The sequence below is a fragment of the Ixodes scapularis genome, unplaced genomic scaffold (genome assembly GCF_016920785.2).
Source record: "Ixodes scapularis isolate PalLabHiFi unplaced genomic scaffold, ASM1692078v2 PGA_scaffold13__105_contigs__length_92229423, whole genome shotgun sequence".
NCBI lineage: Eukaryota > Metazoa > Arthropoda > Arachnida > Ixodida > Ixodidae > Ixodes > Ixodes scapularis.
Genome location: NW_024609839.1, coordinates 1,111,783 through 1,136,640, shown reverse-complemented (window position 1 = coordinate 1,136,640; position 24,858 = coordinate 1,111,783). Strand labels below are relative to the sequence as shown.

Sequence of the window (24,858 nt, the reverse complement as noted above, 5' to 3'; positions counted from 1 at the left end):
ATAGTAACTTTAGTGCAGTAGTGAGGTCGAATTTATTGCGTTTCCTTTAAAGTTCATGCGTCAACGCTGGGCTCAATTTTGATACTCCTATGAGGATGCGGCTTGCTTTTCACCCAGTCAAGTAACAAGAAGCGGACGTTTGGCAAACAAAATACGTGTAAGGCTCCAGGTGACCAAATTTCAGTTGTAATTCACTGGTTCTAGACGGGATTATTGAAATTGAACTCAAAGGTGATGTGACGTTTGCATACGCACTCATAATATCTGATGTTTCGGGAACCAAGAAAAGTGTCCCGGTCTTCGTTTTGTATCGCTCGAGAATGAGTGTATTGTACGTTTGTGAAAAGTCAGATAATCGAAAGCGCAAGCAGCGCGTTCGGTCGCGGCGCGATAGCATGAGATGGAGCTGCTCAGTCGAAACCGAAACTGAGTGGCCAACTAGTTCCCAGAGTGCACTGCGTGGTATTTTGCCGCGATGGGGCGCGTCGGTTTTGGAAGAAGTCCATTCGGCATTTGGAAAATGTTTTTTTACTTCACGAATACTGAATTCCCAAATTTTAAATTTTGAGGGTAATGTCCCGGCATCGTTTTCAATCGTTTCTGATAATAAAAAAAAAATATGATTTTGATGTGTCAGTGCCCCTTTAAAGCCACGATAAAGTCACATGCAGTTCCTCGAGTGGCCGCTGCGGGAGAAATGGTGGCGTTGTGTTCGTCGTTAGCTCGGTGCTCGGAGACAGATTGGGGCCATTTTTTCAAAGCTGTCTCTATGGGAGTTTCCCAACTGAGTGTTTTAGTAACGTTGCACGTAACTGATCCCGAGGGAAAAGAAAAGAAAAACACAAAATGTTTAATTGTACAGAACCGAAACTGAAACTCTCCTGGTTCAGTAGAAAAATCAGGAGTAATTATTTGAGTCTAATACAAATAAATAAAAAAAAAACGCGCGTTTTTATTTTTTGTTTATTAAAAAAATATATAACTAGGTTCTTTGTTTAGCTCTATATGAAAGTAAGATTTCACTTCTTGTGTTTGTCCAAAAGCAGCCATATTCTTTATCGCCAGTTTGTCACGGCCGCCAACCCTGGTTTGTTTAAGCTCCACCACAACAAGAACTCGGCTAGACTTGGCTAGAAACCAGACTAAGCAAGCCTTTTTTTCTTTTTGGCAGGCCATCGCCGGAACTTCCGGCGAGCGGCCACCCGTTACAAAGGGACGCCACTAAATCCAAAATCCAAATCCAAAGGTGGATGTGCTGAGCAGCTGACCGCTTCAAGAAATGCTGTTGTGTTGTTGACGCAGTAAAGCCTGTCAGCCACCGAGCAGGCCGCCGGTATTCTCCAGTTATCTCGTGTCGGCCATGTCGAAAACAAGTCGCGAGAAAGAAAAGCCGCTGGAGCGCCTCAAGTCCCTCTTCGGCCTGGGCAAAGGCGGATCCTCCTCGGGGCCGGGTTTCGCCGTCCCCAAAATCGAGGAGTTCGCCATCACGCCGGAGATCGTCCGGGTAAGATAAAAAGACAAAGCAAATAACAAAATAAACACTTCTTTTTTGCATTCGGGACAGCCTCCCCTCCGCCTTGCTAAGAGAGGCTGGATCAATCGACCGGTTTTTATTGATCTTGCACCCCGGTGTGGAGGCTCATTGCGAGCGTAGCTGAAGCTACAAGAGCGATGATACGGGCTTTTAGCGTCCCTGCCACGCGCGCACGTCCGTGCAGTGTTTTGTTTATGCTTCGTCTCACCTTAGCACGAACTAACTGCGAAGGCTGTGCAAGCGTGCAGCCGCCGAGACTTCATCCAAAAAAACTAGCTCGCGCTTTTAGCATGGGTGGCTAACAATAGTCCACCCCAAGGTGAGACAAAGTGCAGTGCAACGTGCTCGTGCTCGCAGCTTCGCTCGCACATTAATCGAGACAAACTACAGAGTCTGTACCTCGTTTTACCTTAATATACCTTTTATTTTCAGCGCCAATAAGCATGCTGGGAGTATAGTTGCACGCGCTGGCGTCTGCAGTAGTAACTGTTCTAAAAGCAAAAGCCTAAAACAAATTTAATCTCGGGCGCCTTCCTCAAGGTCTTATTTTGGTTATTTACTTCGAATCTTTTATAAGGGGAAGGTGAGAGCGTGCGGTGCCTAAACTTACATTCCCACCATTCTCCTTGATGCTTGCTTAATTTAGGCAATGGGTCTTTTAAGAGCTCCAGACTTTCGGCGTCCCTGGTGAGCAAAAGCGCTTGTGCAGTGTAAGCATCGTTCATGGCAATGTGGCATGAAGATCATATTTGAGGGCAATGTTTAGAGCCACTGATCTCCACTAGAGGGGGCTGGATGGCGCATTGAGCTAAAACAAAAACATATCGAGGGGCTTTACATTGAGCTAGGGTGCCTAGATGTCTGTCTGTCTCAGGGTGAAGACATCCATTGTTGTCCGGAATGTGCCAGCGCGTGACGCTCTCGCGCACTCGGTGCGTGACTTGGGGTGACTTGGGCGGTAAGATGGCGTCTATGCATCAGCCAAAGCTACGCGCTCGAGCTGAGTGACACCGTATTGCGCTCACTTTAAAATGCATAAAAAAACGATTGGGCGGAAAAATGGCTGAGATGTCACCACTCTAGCAAAAGCGCGCGTGTGTATGAAGGCACTCTACATTGAGCAAACAGGTATGAAGCCACCGGAAGTGAGCGGCTTGTCCCAGAAGTGAGCGCTTGGCAGGCTTTGTAACCCTCCCGAGTGCTGGTTCGAAAAGCTTCGAGGGCGCTGGATTTTCGCTTGTTCCCTCAAGAGAGCCTCCTTGTTGCGCCGTAAGAGAGCGTGCGGACCAGAGAAGTATCATGGGAAGCCATTCAATGCAAACATTCTGAGATTATAGTGGATCAAGTTGTGAATATGTCCCAAGTTCAAATGCCTCATTCTCGGGATTTAATCTGGAACGGGAGTATTAAAACCCAATGAAAGACACAAAAAAGCATGGTCCAAAATATCGAGTGAATGCACTAGGAAGCCCAGCGTGCGCCCCACTTCCGGGACAAGCATCAAACTTGCGGTGGCTTCACTTGCGCCAGGCTCGGAGGGCAACTAAGCGCCATCCAGCCCCCTATAGTGGAGATCAGTGTTTAGAGCTCATGTTCTGGATGAGCTCATATTATTGGGCTGCTAAGACCAACATTCTTGATGGTGTGGAATGCATGCTGCAAAAGAACTGTGGAAGCTTGCTGTCAGCACGTGCTCAACACTCGCACGCACATTTATGGCTGCCAGTGAATACCCTCTATGCAGAGGGCAAGTTCGTCTGCTTCTTGAGCAGGGGTTGCGGTGAGTGCCAAGCTCTGATTGGCTTCGATTGGAAGGATAGTGGGTAGACCTCAATGCAGGTAAAGTCACTGGATCCTGGGAAAGTAACGCCAAGCTCCCCGCATGGTCGCCATCTTGGTCGGTGGAATGAGCAATTTTTCCTTGACCCCTCCGTTCTTGGCGAGCCGATTTAGATTCGCTGGTGACGGGTAGCTTTATTGAGTCGTTTTTTTGTATACCGAGATTTTGATAGCCACACACCGGCGAAGCAAGCGTACTTGTTCGTACCACCACCAGATGCTGTGTCGGTGCTTGGAGGCACTGAAAAATAAGTTTACTGTCTTTAAATACGCAAGAAGAACAATATAATTGTAAGAGATCCATGGAAATGGGCATGATTAATAAGTTGTGCCAAAGACTCTTATATTGGCAAGGAACGCTTCCAGTACGATGATGCTCCATGGTGATCTTGGCGCGACTGGTTTAGAACGACCCCCTGGAAGCTTCGAAGATTTAAATAGACCAAGATGGCGATTTCCATGGGAACTTAGGCCGATTAGCCAATCGCCTTGCGAGGTTTGGGTCGTCTGTATGTTAGTATCCGTTTGTGTGCGGCTAGCAGGTAGGGAAGGCAATGGCGCTACTTTCCCAGGACCCAGTGACTTTAAATGCAGGTAGCATCGAGATCTACCCACTAAGAGCCAATGAAAGATCCATGTTCTGACGTCAGTGCAACCCCTGCTCAAGAAGCAGACGAACTTGCACTCCGAATAGCTTTGGTTTCTGTCACACACAAAGTGTAACTGCTTATAGCTTTGGTTTCTCTCGCGCACAAAGTGAAACAAACTACAAAGTTCCTCTAACTCATTTTACTTCAATTGCGAGCGTAGCATAAGCTACGAGAGGAAGCTCCGGGCCTTCACCATCCCTACCGAGCACGTGCTCTTGTGCAGTGCAAGCACCATTCATCACGAAACGTGCAGGAACAAGGCCTGCAACGTGGAATAGACCGTATGCCAAAAGAAGCACCATCCAGTGTACTTATGGTCAATTCTCAAGCTTCCTTCATACTGTGGCGTTCCTGTACAGATAGTTTCACCCGAGAAACCCTGTCCACCGCAAAGTGAAAGCCGTAGTTGTAAAATAGGATCATGTACTGCCAGTCCAGTCTGAACCCTTCACGCAGCGTCTTCGATAAGGACTTACCTGGATGGCCTGTTTCAGTGCTTCAGTGACGAGTCTGGCGACCTCATTGCTTACAGTTTATTTTCCACAATCTCGCAGCCGTCCTTCTTTTCTCCGTCGCACCGACACTAAATGTCAAACCATTGAATGTACAAATGCATTGTCCTAATTTCATAAAAAACAGAGTTGAATGCAGATGCGACTCGTCCACAGATGGAGAATGGCAAAGACCCTCCACCATATGGTGGCTCCACCGAATGGCATGGTGATGATGATGATAGCTGGCAGGAATTTTGCATATGACCGTTTTTAGTGGGCCTGAAGATAAAAGAAGGAGCAGACTTACCAAGGAAACACTGCTGGAGTCGAGGAAATATAAATTAGCACTTCCTTTAGCTCATGCTTCACTTTGTGCGCAATCAAAGCTGAAACTACAAGTGTGGGAGCATGTTCCCCCGATTAATGCGTGCACTGCACGAGCATGCGTGCTTGGCAGGAACGCTGAAAGCCCCGAACTCGCTGTTGTAGCTTGTGCTATGGTTACGCTTGTAGTGAAAAACATGAGAAACCTAGAATTTTTGCAATCTTCTAGTGAGCCTGGAGACAAGGGAAAGGGCACACTTGGCCAGAAACCATACCTAAAGGCGATAAAATCCAGCATTGTGTTTTCTTTAAAGGCACACACTTGCTTTTGACCACGGCCACCTTCAACGCGACCGGTTTTAAGCCTTTTGTTACGGCTTGCAACTGGCTGCACTGCTGCACAGATGGTTGTAAGCCATCGCAAAAGGGTTAAAGGGACACTGACACCCCCCAAAAATTATTTTTTTATTTTTTGTTGGGTGATTTATTATTGTGTCAGAAGACTACCCAATCAGTGGTTTTCTACGGCATCACACATATTTGTAAGAAAATAGAAAAACGCAACTGTTCGAAACCGAGATCGATGCTGGACTCGGGAGGAAGAGGAAATATAGAGGTGAGCTTTGCCAAAAATCACATGGCTGTGCAACTTTTTTTTTTTTTTTTTCAATCAACGTATTGGCAGCTTTTTAGAGGCCGCAAGAAATAGGTATCACATTTTGTTTTTATTTTTAATGTTAAATGTGTGCCTTCATGACCCACGACTGAGTATCTTTGGTGGTTGTGTCTAGACCATAGAAAACAGCACGTGACCACGGAGAAGAAAGTGAGCGCGACTCAAATAGGCGAGTTCTCGATCGACGGTTCTCGGGCAGAAAGAATACGAATTTCGTGCCGCAAATTATGTTCTGGGTGGTTGGGCTCTCGTATGTCATGTACAAATAAATACCTTGGCGATAATAAATACCCTGCCAGTGTCCCTTTTAAACCGGGTTTTAGCCTCTTGGGTCCTGAGGGGTTGCAGTTGGGTGAATGGGCCTTAGCTGGTGTGTGTCGAGAACACTGGCATGGATAAATGCCTAATTATTTGCAGAACCTGGTATGAAACAAACGGTGAAGGCCTGCAACTGTATTGATCAGAAAATTGCTGTGTGTTTTCTAAAAAAAACCCCTGAAAATAAAAAAAAGTTTTTTTTTTTACAGTCCAGTTGGGACACATGTGTCAAAAAATTATATTTTACGGGGAAAAATTTTTTTTAGAGCAATATTGATGGCGAGAGACGCGATTCTCTCAGCATTTCAGGCACATGGAGGAAAGGTCGATCGGCTTTACCTTCACAACCAAGATGGTCATTCTGGAGTGACCCGTGACGTCATGGACTTGGCGTGCAGAATTTCAAATAAACCTCTCGCCATCAATATTGCTCTAAATTTTTTTTTTCAAGTAAAATTAATTTTTTTACACGCGTGTCCCAACCAAATTGTTTAAAAATAATTGTTTTTTTCTTTTCAGGGGCTTTTTAATAAGGAAAGACACTACCTGGGAATGTCAACTTCTTAACCGCTCACTCAATCGGCGTGATATTAGCAAGTGGTGTTTGTAGCCATAAAGGAGGAGGACATGCAAAGTTTCAGCCCTGTGAACCAATTTTATACCCTCAGAACAAAGTAAAGCATGGCTTTGCATGGGATCTGCTCAATGAATCTATCGTTGAGAAATATTGTTGTTAACCACATATTTTTCTGGTGTAATGCATGCTGGAACACCTGCATGGTATTCCAGTGTGCATTCTCGCGCGTCAGCCAATCGCAAGCCGCCTTTCCGAGCGAGACGGCTTGCGACTGGCTGATGCGTGCCCGTCGTCACACCGCTGGTGCTTCCGCTGGACTTTGTGCTCCAGACTTTTCCACTCAGAAGGGGGCATGGCACAAACTTGTATCACTTTTTTGGTAGGGGAGTAGACGTCGCACGAGCATAATTTTTGGATTTCTAGGATGCTTGGAGCCCATAAGGTAAGTCACCACCAAGAACAGACGGCCTCAGAAGCGTCTTTAGTACCCCTTTAAGTGGCCGGATTTGAGCCAAGATCTCTTGTTCAGAGTGCCAATTCTTGATACGGGGATGCATGCCACATACCTGCAGAGTGCCTTCCTCAGTTGCACGCTATGCGGTACTTTTTTTTTTGCTGGTCCGAGGCCTTTGCTTGTAGAGTTGCTAGATGAGGATTGCCAACCACATTCTTCAAAGCTCGTTCCTTGCTTTCGCTTGGCATCACTATAGTCTGTTGCAGGTGAAGAGAAGCAGTTCAAGCTCCTGCCAGAAAGTTTTCCACATTAGCAGAGCGAACGCTGGAGAGGAGGCAAGTGAGGAAGCAAGTCTACTCACCTCCTCTGTGGCATTCGCTTTTATCTAGGGGAAAAAGTGGAGGGCTTTGTGGGGCAGCTTGTCTTGCTTTCAGAGTGTGGAAAGCTACCCTCAGAGTATCGTCGCTCTTTTCCTCCCCATTGTCTGTTTTCACGAAGACGCTCATTTGTCCGTTCACGTCACGTCACATCGATTTATGTCCTAGCGGCTCGAGGACGCCGCCATTTTGGTGCCTAGTGCCACACGTGAGCCGTGTGCGAGAGTTATGGCACTAAAGCTCCACCTTTTGACTGGTGGGTTTGGTATTGGGAGATCCTCACGGCATCGTTTTGCTCTATTGTGAACCGTTTTGGCAAGCGGAACAATGGAAAGCACTTTTTGCAACTTCCGTCAGGCACGCCTGCAAAAGCCGATGACGACTACGCTTCGGTTCACGATCACTTGGCGAACTGTGGAGGATACGGCCCCCGTGACCCGATAAGAGCATCGGAGCGAGAACACCGCATCCTGGGAGCGTTTGTTACAGTGCCAAGAAGCCGACTGTCGTCTGCTGAGCGAGAGTCGTTTGCTGCGAAACCAACCAGCTTCAGATTTGCTGCGAAACCAACCAACTTCAATGCCTCAACACTGCTCTCCGCTAGAGCAGCGAGTTCTCCGAGAACAGTTCCTGAGGCAACCATACTCACAATTTACCTGCGAGTCTGTGGTGTGTGCTAACGCCAGGGCTACGTTTTGAGCAAACTTGGTCGATTACACGTCTGTGATTGTCAAGAGCCACAATGCTACACAAAGGAAAAAATCGGGAGCAGATACGGATGGTGTGTCACTTTTTGGTTTAAATATAATTGAAACTTACAAATTTGTGTATGTTTATTCATTATTTTTTTTATATATTCTGGATAGAGATAACATCATCAGAGTTCAATTACTGTTAAAAAAAACAATAACCTAGGACTACTTTTTGTCACGGGCGGTGCTGTTGCTGTAACGAGGCCTTCATGACCTTGACCATGGAGTGTTATTACGTAACTTATTCCGACGCTCCTATTGGGTCACAAAGGCCACAGCCTCCATAGTTTGCCAAGTTATAGTGAAACGGAGTATAGTGATGTCGGTTCTGTGCACCAGTATGGCCGGAGCATTCATACTCTAAAGCATAGCATCTTTAGCGACTCTACTTTCGCCGATTCCTGTTTTGTTTGGGAAGAAAGGGACCGAGCGCTCGACAGGAGAACGTGCTAGCATTTGCTGCTCTTCATCTTTTTGACACGGTCTCTCGTTTGACAGGATATCGGAAATGAGAGCAGCATCTCGCACCGCACGAAATCCATCAAGGAACTCGTGGACATTGTACGAACCAAAAGGCTCCAAGAGGTGAGAGAATGGGGTAACCAAATAATAATGATTATAATAACAAATAAATAAAGCACGACAGCCAACTCTATCCTAAAAATAGGGACCCTACGTTATCAGGCCTGCTCGGCTCCACTTCAGGGGTACGTGGTATCCGCATGCATACCCTTGAAGTGTATGTGGTAACCACGGGCACTTTTCGCTATTTATGAGTTTGCTCGTGTGACCGTATTGCAATTCTGTTTGAGTGTCTGTGTTGTTTTGTTGGTCCCGACTTTGATTTGTACGCTATGTCGGATTGCGTTTCATAATCTTTTGTGGTCCCTAAAAAGGAAGTAATCGGAATATGTGGATAAATGATCTGCGCTGATCGATTGGGATGAAAAATATGTTAATGCCTATTGCAGGCGTCTCGGTGAACAATGGAATGTTCCCGCCGCTCACACAAACTGTGGCCTCGCTTCAGTTACATACATTCTATCATCCCTATTGAACACATTGAATCGTTGGATATATTTTACTCATAATTTGCCATTTGACGACTAAATATTATTTACGTTGTGAGTGTCAAATATTTATTTGTTACTTCTTAAATGTGTATTTTGTCAAATAATGTATAAGTAACAGAATTATTCCAAGATCATGTATTTTTTGTTTTATATGCTTTGAACTAAAAGTGTGCCTGCATGCCTGTGGTAGTATTATTACTGTGTATTAAGCGGCCACTGAGCCTGTACTGTCATCCTGGAGCTGGGGCCTCGAGAAGCTCCACTTGCTGCAGCTTTTTGCCCCAGCTACCATCTTTCTTGATGAAACAAAAATAAATTTTGAAATGATTGATTGATCAATAAATGTTACGAGGCCTCTAGAATGCAAAATATTTTGTCGTCCTCTAACAACTCTCGTTCTCGATCGGTACGGTTCACTCATCTGCATTTTTTCTATGGTTGTCAGACTGCTATATGTTTAGAGATGTGCAGATCAGGGATTTATTTTGGGATCAACTGAAATGGGAGTCAGAACAGTCCTCCCTCTAAAATAATTTCCAGTATTGAATCGAATGAACACCCGCCATATGTGGAGCACATATTAAAAGAGCAATATTTCATTCCTACTTATCTAGGTCCAAAGACAAGTTTTTCTCACTGCAATAGATCCCTGCAACGTGGAGGTAGAGAGTACCGTTTCCCCTCAAATAAAGCGAGGTGTAAAAATAAAATTAAAAAATTATAAGAGCTTGGTCCCACTGAAAAAGGCCAGGGAGCCCAGAATCTATCCTGCACAAACGACATCTCGTGCGTGCTTTGTGCTAGTTTTCCTATTGTGCACTACAGACGTTAGCCAGGGCGAGACAAAGTGAATGAGCATGCCGCACATGCGCTACTTTACATGGCTCTTGTGCGACGCGTGACATCACTGAGGTGAGCGGTCAGGCGGTACGATGTCGCACCGCCCTCGCCGGCAGGTTTTGCCGGGAGCGTAATCTCTCCAAGCCATGGTACGCAGCTCGGTCGCTATAGTATCCAATTGCCATTGCAACGACCCGGGTTCGCGCCCCGCTTGGGCATCTTTCTTGTGTCGATTTCACGTGGGCCTTTGTAATCTGACATGGAACCTTAAAAGGGCACTGAAGTGCTTTCTGAGATCCTCGTTTTATGGTCGTAATTCCATCTACAAGCTCTAAGCATCCTAAAAAACCTGAAATCACATTCGTGCGCAGCCGATTTGCATATTAAAAAAGTGAGCGAAGATTGCCACACTTACTGTTGGCGCAGAACAACAGATGGTGCTACCGAACCTTGCTGAATGCAGTCAGACGACAAACGGTGCTCGTCATCCACTCGCGAGCAACGGGTTCTCGCATGGACAAGCGGCTGACCAGTCCCACTCGTCCACACTGGAACCCATCGCTTGCAAGTGGCTGGCAAGCACCATTTGTCGTTCTGGAACTCACACAGGAATGGAATTCTGTTTTTTTTTTAGGATGCTTAGAGCTCGTAGTCTGAGTTGTGACAATAAAACAAGGATCTCGAAGGGCAGTTCTGGTGCTTCTTCAAAGGCCGATGAGCAACCAGGAAGGAGAAAACTCTCCCTCGATTCCTCCTTTCCTTTTCAGAAACGGGGAGATCCTTCTCCTTTCGACGGGGGGTGGCTCAGAGACCTGCTCCTGTGGGGAGAGGAAGAGTGCGAGAGGGAATGCAGAGAAGGAAACTGGGACCTCGTTTTCTTCCCAGCAGAAGACGATTCTGTAGTAATAGTAGTAATTCTAGTCTTTATTGGCTCAGGAGAGCCGTGGCACCGCGGAAAGGCGATAGCCCATACCATGGAGGCCCGTGTTGCCACGTCTAGTGATGATGATTATGGGATGATATGTACAAGGGGAGGACGGCGACGTATACATGATAGAAAGGCCTTGAACATTGTGTAATGCTCCCGACAGGACACTTGCCCACGACGCCATCCTCGTTAGTCGCTCACGATGCTCGTTCATGACGCTCGTTTATGACACTCGTTGATGGCGAATTTCTCGCAGAAAACGACTCTTAAAACATTTTATGTTAAAATGATCGAAGGGAAGGCGAGCTGGTGTACGTCATTCTGCATATTTGCGGTAGCTTTCAGTCCGTGTCTGCTGAAACTTATTTCGCGAGGCTAAACGATCGGCCGAATATTGGGGCGCTTCATGGGGACGCACTGTTGTCCGTCTTTCAGGGAGTTCCGGAGACCCTGTACACGCAGACCTGCGACCTGCTGCACCCCGCGCACGGGCAGGACGTGCGGCACACTGTACTCTACTTCTACTGCTGCCTCATTCAGGGACAGGTGGGACTCTTGTCTTGAGCGGGCGTTCTCAGACGCTTTGACCTCTAGAAGCTTCTGTTTGCACCGAACTGCAGCTGAGAAACCCTCTCCAGACACGACATTATCCACGAAAGTCGGGAAGAAGCCTACAGGCCTTTCATACAGTAGTGCGCATTTCATTGGTTGCCTGCAGCCTTACCCAAGGCACAGTGGCGAGAGTGTAACCCAAGTAGTTAGAGAGGAAGGAGGAACTCCCCTCTCTACCGGGTCTCTTTTGTGTCTTTCAGACACTGCTTTTGCCTCAAAGATTAGCCCGTCACTCAACATCATTTGAATAAAAGCTGATTTGCTTTTTTCCCCACCCATGGCTTCCATCGCACAGCGTGCAACTAGTGAGGTAGACTAAAGGGAGCATATGGCTCATAGTTAACGCATCAGTGTGGGTCTCTTATCTTCTAAAATAGGGCTTAAACAGGGAAAACTCTTCACTTAGGGGCAGGGACCGTCGAGGAAATTTCTGGGTTCGGGGGAACCCGCCAGGTACCTGTGGGCAACCCAAGAATTCCCCAAAGTGCCCTCTATGGTACCCAAATTAAAGTGTTTTCTCAGCAGTAATTTGGCATGCCTGAGCCACATACTGGTGCACAGCTAGGAACTAAACATGTTCTAGTGTCTGCATCATTGCAAACAAAGTCTGTAGGTCTCTGTACTGTTCAGTTGTGAGAGGAGCAAGTGTTTCTCTGCTCTCATTCGAGGCAGACGGTCGTTCTTCAAAATACCCAGGTTTGGGAGACCCTTGTCTAGAGCCACACAATAACCCTTGTTTGCAAAAAGCCAAAAGTATGGCAATTTTGTACTTTCATGAAATGAAAAATAAGTGGTATGCTATGTTTTTAGTGGACTGCCATACACTACTTTCAATATTGGAAGTTTTTTTTTCTTTTTTTTATAAATTCTTAGTGTGGTCAACGGGTTTGTTGGTTATCTTGAAACTAGGCGTGTTGGGCTTTAAGATTATTACGCTTGCAGATGTGGTTCTTGACTTTTCTTCCTCAGGACTTCGTTTCACATTCGGGTAGGTATCTGAGGATTCCCTGGTATGTGTCTGAAATCCACGGTCATAGAGCAGTCGGTTACTGCAGGGGGAAAACAGCTCCCCACGTAGTCCTACTTTTTTACAGCGGAGCTGTTAGAGGCTAGGTTCCCCAGGATCGTGTCCGGTAAAAACAAATGTCGACACCCGTGGTCGACACAACACTCTGGTGGCCGCCGTCGCATATAGATGGCTGTAACTGTCCAGAGTGTTGTGTTTGCCGGTTTTCCGCTTGCCGCCGTTGCTCATAGATCGCGGCAACCTTTCCAGCCTCGGCAACCAGACAACTGATTGCTGCTGTTGCTCATAGATGGCAGTAACGTTTCTTCGGAGGAAGAAGAGCGGGAACGGAACGAGGGGCGATGTGCGCGGCAGCGCGGATGGTTTCGCAGCCCCCGCAAGACCACTATCGCCTAAAGTTACATTGCGTTGAGCGCTTCAGATTCTCTCGCAAAAGAAGAGCAGATCGCTCACCCGGAAAGCCACTGCCGAGAACAGAAGTTACAGCGCTGCTGCTCGTCCTTCTTCACCAGAGTGTAAAGGCTGAAAGTTTTTTTATGGCTTCTTTTTTATTTGTTAGAGAACTGATGGCGTGGTGACTGCTGTTACAAGCTGGATTGTACTGTACTGCATCCAGATCGTAACTCCCACATTTTTGCAGTTTGAGCGCCTGGACATCTCGCGGACGCACTTCTTCAACCTGATCCAGGACTTGCGACACCCAGAGGACCTCGCTCTGAGGTGAGCGGCAACTGTGGGCTGCTTGAGATTATTATTTACGCGACAGCGTTAAGGGGCTCGTGTCGCAGAAAAGCCGGCGTTGCTGGCGTGGCAGAAAAGCCGGTGTCGGTGGCGTGAGACATATCCTGATTGGTCGAAAGGGTCATGAAATTGCAGTAGCATGACCTCACTCGAGAATTTCAAACAACCCACGACGTTCACGTGAGACGCGACGTCACATGTGGAATGAAAGTTGTTAAAAAACCTGACACGTAAGGCTAATTAAAGTTTGTCACATGTCTCGGATGAATTTACTTTATAAATTAATTAATTTGCCTTAAAGAAAAATTTGAAGTAGCTTAGGCGAGATTCGAACCCACAACGATTCGGTTGCGAGCCAGATATGCTACTGACTAGGCTATGCAAGGCACGCTTGCACGGCGAATGACAAGGCGATGCGGACAGGGTGCAATAACACTATCGCATTCCAATCTTTAAAGTGAAGCTTAAGCATCCTCCAAGTTTTTTATGGCCATCCTTTAAGGTTTTTATTCATCTGGCCATTGTTTTGTTATGTCCCATTTGGTTATTTCCCCGAGCCCTGTCATCTTTTGGACCCTTTACCGGGGTTCAGTGATAGCACAGGCCTTCATCCCATGTGTCGGGTAACACTAGCTTGTTTCATAAAAACTTAACAGTTGAGTTGTTCGTTCGTTGTTATAGCTAAATCTTGAGTTTGTTCCGCAAAATATTTAGCAGTTGAATACCAGCAGAAAGAGCATGGTGGGGCAGTCTTCTCGATACCAAAGCCAGGTAACTCAACATTTTTACCAGACAGTCCAACTTAACTCATTCCTGAGCCGAAAATTGGACCAAAACCGTTATTTTGGCCAAGCTGGAACAAAATTGAATTCTAAATCGAACATTTGGTAACGAACCCTAACCAAGAACAAACAACCTTATGCAGCGGCTTTCGGTTGATTGGGAAACGATTTGGTGAAACGAAAACGAGTCAGTTATTCGAATCCTGACTTCTGCTCATCAAATGGTAATGGCGCTGGGCCACCGTGCATATCACACGCACTACAGCAATACCTAATAGCGGAGCGGACCGCATCATGTTGCTGAGTGGGCCACAGCGGATAGCATTCCGGGCGGCATAGGATAGCGGAGCAGGCCACATACGGATAGCGGATGGGTCCTTAGAGGGTAGTGGAGCGGACCGCATCGCATATCTGAGCGGTTCACGTAGTGGATAGTGGAGCAGGCAGCATTGGTTAGCGGAGTGGACCCTAATTTTGCTGATCTGGACTTGGTGCTTTTCCTGACTAGGACAAGTCGGGACTCCGTATCAAAACTAGGGACAGTTGCACAAAATCTATGATGGTTAAAAACCGTGGTTTTTCTTGTGCGTGATTGGTTGAGCCTGTGATAGCAAATGCGCAAAGACGACAAGCGCTGTGACAAGGCACCATTTGATTGGTGACATTCCATCATAGCATTGGCTGTGCTCAGAGTTGGCGTGCAATGAAGTATAGAGTTCTACGGTGTAGAGTAAATCTCCACGCTGGCTCTAAAATCTGCCAAAATCTCAAATTTTTGTACACGGTGTACCGTAGCAGTGGATTTTTCTTTCTTGAAAATTCAAGATGTAGTAGCTTTGTTTCGGCACAAAACGAGATAGAAAAACTCTCCATGGTCGAGAGTGGACGTTGAGGTAGACGACCGAGTTGGTGACGGCGGTGCTCGTGACGCCAACTGTGGACGGGAGTTGCGAGCAGGTGGCTTGATGCATTGCGTGCTTGCTGCACTTACTGAGAGACAGCACCACGAATACAACCGTCGCTAACTCGGTCGTCTGCATCGGCATCTGCCCTCGACCTGGGCAAGTTTGTTTAGTCTCATTTTACGGCGGTGGCTGTCATGGGCTCCTCCCACCATTGAAAACGACGTCCGTAGTTGGTGTAGCATTGCATGTGTCGTCAGTGTTGCCACAATCACGAAAGAGGTCGCCTGTCACCCATGGGGGGGTCGAACCTGCGTCCGTCGCGTGCAAAGCGGAGGCATTACCGCGGAGCTACGCCTTGGCGTTAACAACCCGCATTATACTTGGGGCTTTAGTAGTACCGTAATATCCCGAGTCATCGCCCACCCCCCTACCACCTGAAATTCATTAAAAAAGTGGGGTGGGCCATGTCTCGGTGGGTGAGCACAAACACTTGAAAAAAAGCGGAAAAAACCGCCTATTTTCTCTGCGTATCTAGCGCTGATGCACAAGAGATCCTTCAAACTCAAAACTCGATTTAGTTTCATTGTTTTATAAAAAAAAATGCTCACGAAAGAATATTTTACTATAGCGAAGTCCGTTGCTTGCATACGCGCTAGAAACATCGCCGATCTGCATATAGCGCGAACGTTTGTTCCGTGAAAGAATATCACCACTATGTTCTCCTAGTTAGTAAAAAAAAAAGAAAGAAAAGTCTACAAGAAAATAGAAAAACCGACCAGGCGCAGCGGGCGAGCGAGCGAGCGGACCAAAGAAGCGACCAAGAGCAATGCTGGGAAAGCGGGAAAGCCGGCGGTCGCGTTGGCAAATACTTTGGCGTCGGGCCAAGTCGGGCGCCTTGTCAATTGCAAGCTCTTGCGCAACTTTCTTGTTTGGTGCGTACATATGTGCGTCGGTGCACGGCGGGCTATCAATGCACGGTTGGGACGCTCTACAAACGTCTGTGTAGGGCGTTTCACCAAAGCTTTATTTACGCGTTGGCTTTGCCTAAAATATTGCACAACCGCGGTCGCGACGGGCGGGAAGAAGAAGCGGGTTCGCGGTGACCTTACTTCTGCGGAGACAGACTTTGACCTAACACTCCGCGGTTACATTAACAAACTCTTATTTTGTTATCTCCATCGGTTTTTTTTTCGCACGGATACACGACCACTTTGGGGTCCTTTGTTTTACTTTGTCACGGACGTCCTCGAACTGTAAGTTCCGCGGCCGCGTCATTCGGGTAGGATGAGTGTTCGCGGATCGCAGAGTCCGCGCTGGGGTATTTGAAGGGGTGGGCGATGACTCGGTGTTTTTTCGGAAATCGATATTGGCCCAAAAAATGGGGTGGGCGATGGCTCGGGGATGGGCGATGACTCGGGATATTACGGTAGTACCCGATTCGCACTGTGGGATACTCTCTGGGAAAAGAAGACAGCTTATAACGAAATGTCGTCGTAGCACTGTAAATGCCGAGAGCTTGTCCCGGGAGACGCGCTTTTAAGCGCTTTAGAACAGAAAATAATCGAAACGTTCGGAACAAAACGGTCACATGTCCATTTTGTTCTGAACGCTTTTCTTTACGCACCCCAAGTTGCGCAAAGAAAACCGATGCTCAATGTGGGTTAACACGGGACTGCTTCATTTTTTCCCACGAAGAAACCTACGCCTTTTAAATTTTACCTCCAACGAAAATTTTGAATTGGTGCACTTAGGCATCTATCTTTCTGGCAGATTTTAGAGCCGGCCTGGGTTTTTGTTTTGCCCCGTAGACACTAGGCAGACGTGGAGGCTGTTTTAAATGGGGCTCAGTGCTTTCGGTCAATACCAATAGACTCCAAAAATCGATCCCTGGTGTCAGTTGTATCCAAATAGGGGAAGCCCAAAAACCCCCAAATGAGACCTGCCCTTGAATAAAAAAGAAAGCTGATCCTCACGTTAAAAAAAAATTTCTATCTGCGGCTTTGTTCTTCATTACGCCCTCCCCCAATGAACCGTCTGCGAGACTGGTTCCTTTTTTGGAACCACGTCCCCTTACCCCGTTGCCTTCTTTTTAACGGCACCGGGTCATGCTCCAAGCATTTGGGTCATGAGCATGTTTCCCAAGGCTTTGAGACTCCCATGCCATTGCCCTATTTTCTTTAAAAAAAGTAAAAGCCCCAACAAGCTACAGACGCCAATGTTTTGCACGCCGTGCTGAATTTACACTGGAGAACGCCGAATCTGTAGGAAAAAAAAAAACCCCGGAAAAACACACCAGAGCCCCGAAAGCGCCAAACCCTATTTATAAAGCGCCATGTGCGGCCGACCCAAGTACCGATAGATTTGATTTTTTAGGGTATTTAAGACAAAGTGACTAGCCATCTGGTAATAGAAACGTAAAACACGTAGAAAACACGGGGGCAGCTTTGCCAAAACGGATCCGTCAAATAAACACCGAAGCTCGACTTCACGTCCGCTCCGGCGTTTTTTTGGGGTTACTCCAACTGAACGTGTTTCTGGAGTACCCAGGCTTTAGTCTTTCCAACGTGCTATTTATTAGTACCTCTCAATTCAAAATAGTCATTGAGACAATAGAAAAGAAGGGTTATGCCCAAACCAACATTCAAATGTTCCTATGCTCTGCAGCGGGGCGATGATGCACGCCGTACAACTTGATAGTCTAACGGTCAGTCTCAGAAACACAATATTTTGTGCGTGTTTTTTTTTATTGTTTCATTGGTGCATTTTCTTTTGTTGGAGCATTTTTCAGCATTCATTTCATGCTATCAGACTTTTCGTAGCTCATCGAGGATGAGTTGTACAGTTCCCATGTATGACATGGATGGATGGCAACAGCTATACCCCTCGCAATGGGATGCGGCTTGCGCCACCTAGCCTAACATTTTGTCATTCCTCCTTTTTTAAGATTCCTATAAATTTTGTTCTAACACAACCCTCCCCCCTTTAAGGCGTTCCCATTGCTTATACTGGAAACGCGACATTGCTTATATTGGAAACTTGACATTTGACATTGTGTTTCCAGTGTTGGCAGGGGAGACGCTCTCCCTCCGTAACCAAATTTGAACGTTCAGTAACCTTGCGAAAGCAACAATTCTGATTGGTAATTTGGGTTACTAGGACAGATTTGTTTATTATTGCTTTGAACCAATTTTGAGGCAAATTCGTGACTATACGCAAATTTTTCTGGAGTTCCCTTTTGGTGGGGTCACAATCTGAATATTTTGGCAGAAATTCATGAGGTAAATGTGATAGGTGGTACAATCCCTGGTCTCAACAAATGTTTTGTCAGAAAGTAATTTTTTGTTTTTTGTTTTTTTAACGCAGAATGTGTTGAAGTAGGTAGGAAGTTTTTGGAGGCAACATGATGCCTATCACACATTTTGTGCTTACCTTAAAATTACGCAGGCTTGATCAAGCCTGCGTAATTTTTAATTTGGTAACATAATTAAAATTGCGTGACCTCGCTTGCCGTGTTGACAGTGTCTCAGCTTGAGTCTCGCTTTAATCCCTGCCTTGATGAATTAATGTAAAGTGGTGAATGGACTGACCAGTTGTACCGTCATTGTTCAGACTGGACCTGCTGAAAGTGCTCACCGACAAGGGAAAGTGTCTAAGCCACTTCGAAGACAAAGCACGTGAGTTTTCTCTAATAGTAATAATAATAATTATGCTTTATTCCGTTTATAAAAACCCGGATGACAGAGAAAAGACGTTTGTTTGTTTAAGCCACATCTATTTCTTAAGCATCTGTCTTAAGCATCCAAGAGATCATATAAGCCAAACTCTTTTGTATGTCAAGTGTAGGACAAATGCCACATGCAGCTGTAGATCTTCGATCTGGGGAAGGAGGAATAAATGCTACTGTCTGCGTAGCTGGCATGGGAATCAACAATCACAGACATCCTTGAGCTAGTCGTTTTAAGATTCCATATCTTTGTCCCTTCTGATTGTCTTAGACATATAAAGCGTTGGTGGACAGCTCACTGCTCAACGTCATCTGGCAAAAGAACTTGTAATTACTATGCACAAGCATTTTTAAACAAAGCTACCCCCCCAATGCTCATAATGCAAGAATAAACTACAGGTTCAAGAAAGCCCTCGGAATTGTTAGTTTGTAACATGACTTACCTCGCTGCCTTGCGTTTTTATGTTTTCACTTTTTTTTTTGTATTTTTACTTTACGTTTTTCATTTCATGTGGTTTAGAGAAGGAAGTGTCCCAACTCGGAGGTGAAATGGTCATTGAAATGCAAGAAGCGTGTTCACAGCCGACAGTGCTGCATCCATGGAGCTAGCAGTCTTCTTCTTCCTTATTTCTTCTTACTATTAGACACTGTCAGTTTGCAGTAACACTTTTTGACCAGTGCTTTTTGCTGATGACAGATGAGTGCCCAGTTCTCAAGGACAAGTGTCTAGATTACATGGTATCTCAGAATATTTTCCCTGTTTATTTGTGTTCCACTCTGTTGTACTGCCAAGGGGGTCTAAGGCAAAAGGCGTAGGCACCCGACAAGACCTTAGCTCTATATTTGTATACAATCGATGAGATATAGACCAAAGTATAAATAATAAAAAGTAAGCATTATAGACATAGTCACATTATACACAAAGTCAATAGCCAAAACATAAGCATTAAGAGTTGAATAGCCAAAACTTATATGCTAGTTGACACTTCAGTCTAATAGCCCAGACATATGCAACACTATTTAGAAGTGTAGTTCAGAAGCCAAAGCATAAGCATTATACTACACTAATTCGTAGTATAGGTGCTTCAAAAGCCAAAACATGTGCATTGTACACTAATTCAAAGTGGTATAGTTTAGTTACCAAAATTGTTATGCCAGCGCTTTTTTTTATCTTCTGAAATAATAAAGAAGGTAGTAACATATTGCTGCTGGAATTCATACTAGTTTGTTACAATTATATCTTAAATAAATAAAAAAAATTTAAATTTTTTTTAGTTAGCTTGATTTTTTTTAAGGACGATAACCCCTTTTCAACTCCCTCCTTTCCCACGCCACAATGTTTACATCTTGAGGCCAGGATGTAAGAGAAACTTGAATCAAGCGCAAAACAAACATCCTGTTTTTCTGCGTGCTTTCAGCCCAGTTCCTGCTTCAATGGATGCCAGAGGTGTTGAGTGCCGGCAGGGCGTTCGACTTCCTGTCTCTCCTGATCAACGTCATCAAGTTCAACTCCTCCTTCCTGGACAAAGAAGTGGTTGCCGGATTTGTGCAGTAAGCGCCGCTCTTGGGCCGGATCGGGCAGATGAGATCTGGCATCTGTGGTCGGGTCATTTTGCAGCCTCGGTCGCACCGGGCCGGTTGTACTGCGCGAGTGTTGCGTTGCCGGAAACGAACGGAATGTGCACGCGTTTGTCACGGGTGACTTTGATGCCGGGAGACTAGAACAGCAGTTTCACCCTCGCCCTTTCACCGATAACAGTCGCGGTCGAGGCGCAGCGCGTTCGGCCGATCGCGATTGCGCTGGGGGTTACCCGACTGCGCTCCTTGCCACCTTTTCTTTCTCGCCTTTGGTCGCCCGTGCCCTTGGCGCTCTAAGCCTTTGCACGCAAGAATGAGACGGAGCGAGCAGCCGCTGCTCGACGGCGAAAACGCGTGCGTGAGAGAATGTTGTCGACGAGTAGGCACTGACGGTCTCACCCCGTGTGTTAGGATGGAATGCATTAGACCTCATGAACACGCCGTGCGTGAACGCGAAGCAACACGTAGAAGCGAGAACGCTGCCAAGCAAAGAATGGATGCGCTGGTGCGACTAAGCAATTTGTGCAGCGTGTCCGCGAGAACGCGTCTGGCGCTAGCCGTTCTGTGTGTGATCGGTCGTGACTCGTGGTTCACGCAAGACGCCGCACGACGCAACATCGCCGGAATATCCAATCACGACGCAGTATCATTGAAATGTTGCGCTGGCTGACACTGTCCATTCGCATCACGTCGCACGATCATCTGCTCAATATTTTTAGCGTACAACCTCGATTATCTGCTGTATGCAGACCTCGTCGCGCTTTCTAAATAACTGGCTAAAGTTAGAATAGGTTACATGTAGGGCTCCCGGTTTTTGGCACATACCGATAAACCCCAAAAAGTAGACCTCGAGTCGACTTTATTCAGATCGGTTAAAAGCCATATAAAACCTTGAATTGGAGCTATCCTTGATTCAGAAAACCCAGGCTGAACAGAAAGAAATCTTTATTGTGTTGACCCAAAAGACTACCACTACTGAACTGTCCGCGCAGCTGCTTCTTTCTGTGGGAGCATCTCTCTTATTGGTACCGGGGCATTTTCGAGGTTTTCGAGGTCAGGGACATATGTCGCTGACGGTTGGGGAATACCATGTCTGTGACCTCTTTCCCCAATAGCCCCAATAGATGCCAATTTTTCGTCCGACACCCAAGAATTACTGCCGAAAAACACAAAATTTGTCAAAAAGAAAATATAGAAAACCCAGGGGTGATTAACACAGGCAGGTGTTTGGTCTCGACGAGCAAGAACTGGAGCATATTTATTTTATTTTTCAGCGGGGCGCGCATACAATTTTTTGTGACGTCAATTTTTCTGCTAAATTTAGTGGGGAAACTGAATTGGTGCACAGGTTGTGACGTCAATTTTCCCACCAAATTTAGCGGGAAAGCTGGATTGGTGCGTAGGTTGTTAAGTCAATCTTTCCCCTACATTTAGTGGTGAACCGGAACTTGTCTGTAGGTCCCGTGACGTGTGCAATGCAGGGCTGGGCAGAGATACTCCAAAAAGCATTAGGGAATAAAATACTGAGATAGATGTATTTTAAGGCCCAAAATACAGATACTGATATACATTTGTCTTTTATGTAACGGGATATCCTTGAGATACTTCTGTAAAACCAGCGAAAAAGTATTCTGGAATACAGATACAGATACTTATAGAAATGCATTAGTTCCTGAACAGTATTAGGTGGGGAGGGTGTAGTTCGTGGCGAATATGAATGGTAATTTATGCTTGTGCTCATTTTTTTGTGTAATTTTATGCTGTTCCTTTTACCTCAAATAATGCCGCTAAAGAAAGCATGTCATCCCCGTTGAACCACATACTGTAAACGACTTAATTTCCGTGAGGACCTCATTTTCGGGAATTTTGCGAATTGCCTGCAATTCACAAAAAATAGGTCCCGCTAACAATTATGGTAAAGTCTAAACACATTAAAATCTATATTGAGATTCCACAGCGTCGCGAAAATTAGAAGCCGCAAATAATTCCAGAACTTCAGCGGGGGGAAATTCCAAATTGGTGCATAGGTCGTGGCATAAATTTTTTCATTAAATTTAGCAGAATAAACTGTATTTGTGATGTCAGGCTTTCCGCTAACTTTAGCGGGGAAACTGTTTTTGTAGCAAGGAAATAGGATACCTCTATAAGTGAAAATCTCAATTAGTTGCTAATAATGCTATTGCATTATAATTAACCCCAAAAAAACCCTAAAAAGAATGAAGAAAAATTTGAATAAAATAAACCCCCACAACATGGGACCTCATTATACGGCAGCTTTAGGTGATGGGCTAATGCTGGGGTTGATTAGAAAGGACAATGCTTGCTACCAAGGAGATAGCTCAGGCTGGCTCAGTTTGCCTAGCAATTAATTCTATTGACAATTGCCTACTGCATTCGGATGTAGTACTTTGGTCGCTGTTCTGCTTGTCCAGCTTCCTGGTGATGCTGCAACGCAGTCTTTTCCTGGTGATGCTGCCATTGGCGGTTGCCTCAATCAAAAACCGCATCTTGCCTTGGATTAGTTATGGTACAATGCCTAAAACGCATCTCCGACTGGTGTGTTTAGCGTCCTTTCCCTCCATACTTCAAAAGTGGTCCCGAAGAGGCAACAAATGACATCACAGGAGCCGGGGTGTCAGGCTGTCGGATGTCGCGATGCTGGCAGTTGGTTGTGGAAGTGCCGGTGAAAAAAGTGAGCAAACGCCAGTGTTGCTGTCATCACGGCATCCCAACTCGTTGCTGCAGAAGCTTCTGTGGTCTGTAGAGCTCTGAGCAAGCCATGGCAGAATGGCTGTCTGCCACATCCACCTCCACCAGCTGCAGCCACCTCTGTGTTATTGCCAGGATCTTGGCAGACAACAGCACGACACTTCGTTGATGCCACCGGGTGGAAATCGAGAGACCAAAGTTGAGGACGCGGTAACGACACCGATCAGAGATGTGGTCAGGACTCCATAGCTCACTGGTCCAGGACTGTTTCGACGAGACCCTACGTCCCCTATTTGGGTGGATACATTCAAAGGCACGAAGCACTTTAAAGGGATACTACAACGAAATTTCGGCCCTCATTTTTTTCTCTATATGTGTTCAAAGGAGCAGCATCACATCGAACATACCAATATCTTGTTAAAAAAGTCACGAAAAGGAATTTTAAAACAAAGTAAATGATTAGCAAAGAGCACCTGGTGGATGTCGCTAACGCCTCGCTTGTAATGCCCGTCTAGGAACCTTGACAGCTAGTGACGGAGGTTGTCTCGTCTCCGGCCACGACGAGAGAAGAACTCCCCTCTTCCCGAGAATCCCTTTTGTGTGTCACAGAAGTCGCTATTGTCCCCCTACAAGATTACAGAAGATTAACCCGTCACTCAAAATTCGTACAAAAGCAGCCGCTTCGGTGGCTGGAACGACTAGGCCATCCTCTCGATGTCAGCCTCGCCGTAGCTTTGCACGTCCTGAGACGACCTATGTCACGATTGCGATGGATGTCACGTGGTCTCCGCTGGGCCTTCTCCGAGCGCTTGCCAGAGTGGGCCGTTTATAACGAAAAATACAGCCACCAGGCTCAAAATACAAACGTGTGATTGTCATTTACGGATATTGTGGATCATATTCAACCTATTTTTGAACACAACGGGAATATCTCAAATTTCTTTAAAGTATCCCTTCAACTTGCGAAATAGCTGCTATTCGTACGATTGCCAGGGCAATTTTTAGGATTAAATTTGGCAACCCCTACTGTTGCCTATGTGGTGTGTACGTTAGCCACTCAGTAAGCTACACCTTAGAGCAGTGGTCGGCAACCTTTTGGCGCAGCGGGCCGAGTCGCCGCAAAGCCGAAGCGGAACGGGCCGGATGGCAAGCAGCAGGCCAGGGGGGGGGGGAGGAGGAGGAGGGGGGGGGGGGAGGAGGGGGGGGGTTAAAGGAAAAAATGAAAAATAAAAAAGCACTTGCACGAACTTACATTGACGTACATAAATCGAAAATGAACAGTTTATGCTCGCAGACATATGTGCTCCCGAACATTGTAATCATGGTGGCTGCGAGTCTCTTAAGATTCATGAACGTAGAATCCGCAAGGCCAGCATAAAATGTAACAAGGTCGTTTGCTTCAAATGCGCTCTTCAAATCATTATCTGTTTGCAGATCGGCCAGCTCTATCTGGTAACACTCGCACCTGGCTAAGATCTGCATTAAATGGATTTTGAAATAAACAAATGTCGATCGAATGCTTCGTGAAGTCTGCAAACCTAACTACAAACTCACTTCTCAATTTGCGCAAGATTTCGCAGAGCCTTTCCGTGGGAAGTGGCGTTGCTCTCTCGCCTGCAAAAATCTTGCAGCAAAGAAAATGATAAAAATTAGACTCTCTAGCTTGGTTTTGGAAGAGACTGAGCTTCATCTCGAAAGCTCTCACATCTGTGGGCTTCCCGGACACGAGTTTCCCCTCCCCTTGTAATTTTACATTCAGGTCATTCAGACGCTGAGAAACATCAGCCAGGAGTGCCGACTCCAACACCCAATCACGATCAGCAAGCTCTTTGAGAGGTTTCCCTTTCCCACGAAGAAACACTGCAATCTCCTCACGAAGCACAAAAAAACGTTGCAAAACTCTTCCTCTGCTGAGCCATAGAACTGCTGTCTGGTACAGGACAT

At 46.1% G+C, this 24,858-nt stretch overlaps 1 protein-coding gene across 2 annotated transcripts in view; it reads left to right on the top strand.

The window, feature by feature from the left end:
* The first annotated feature begins 1,126 nt into the window (after nt 1-1,126).
* The window catches only part of LOC8039200 (tuberin), a 167,598-nt gene continuing 143,866 nt past the window's right edge, over nt 1,127-24,858 (top strand). For both annotated transcript variants that reach the window (XM_029982219.4, XM_029982218.4), the window contains exons 1-6: nt 1,127-1,504; nt 8,494-8,580; nt 11,272-11,382; nt 13,116-13,195; nt 18,513-18,577; nt 20,046-20,178. In XM_029982219.4, coding sequence (XP_029838079.2) covers nt 1,361-1,504; nt 8,494-8,580; nt 11,272-11,382; nt 13,116-13,195; nt 18,513-18,577; nt 20,046-20,178 — 620 coding nt within the window. In that variant the 5' untranslated portion in view covers nt 1,127-1,360. The remainder of the gene's footprint in view (nt 1,505-8,493; nt 8,581-11,271; nt 11,383-13,115; nt 13,196-18,512; nt 18,578-20,045; nt 20,179-24,858) is intronic.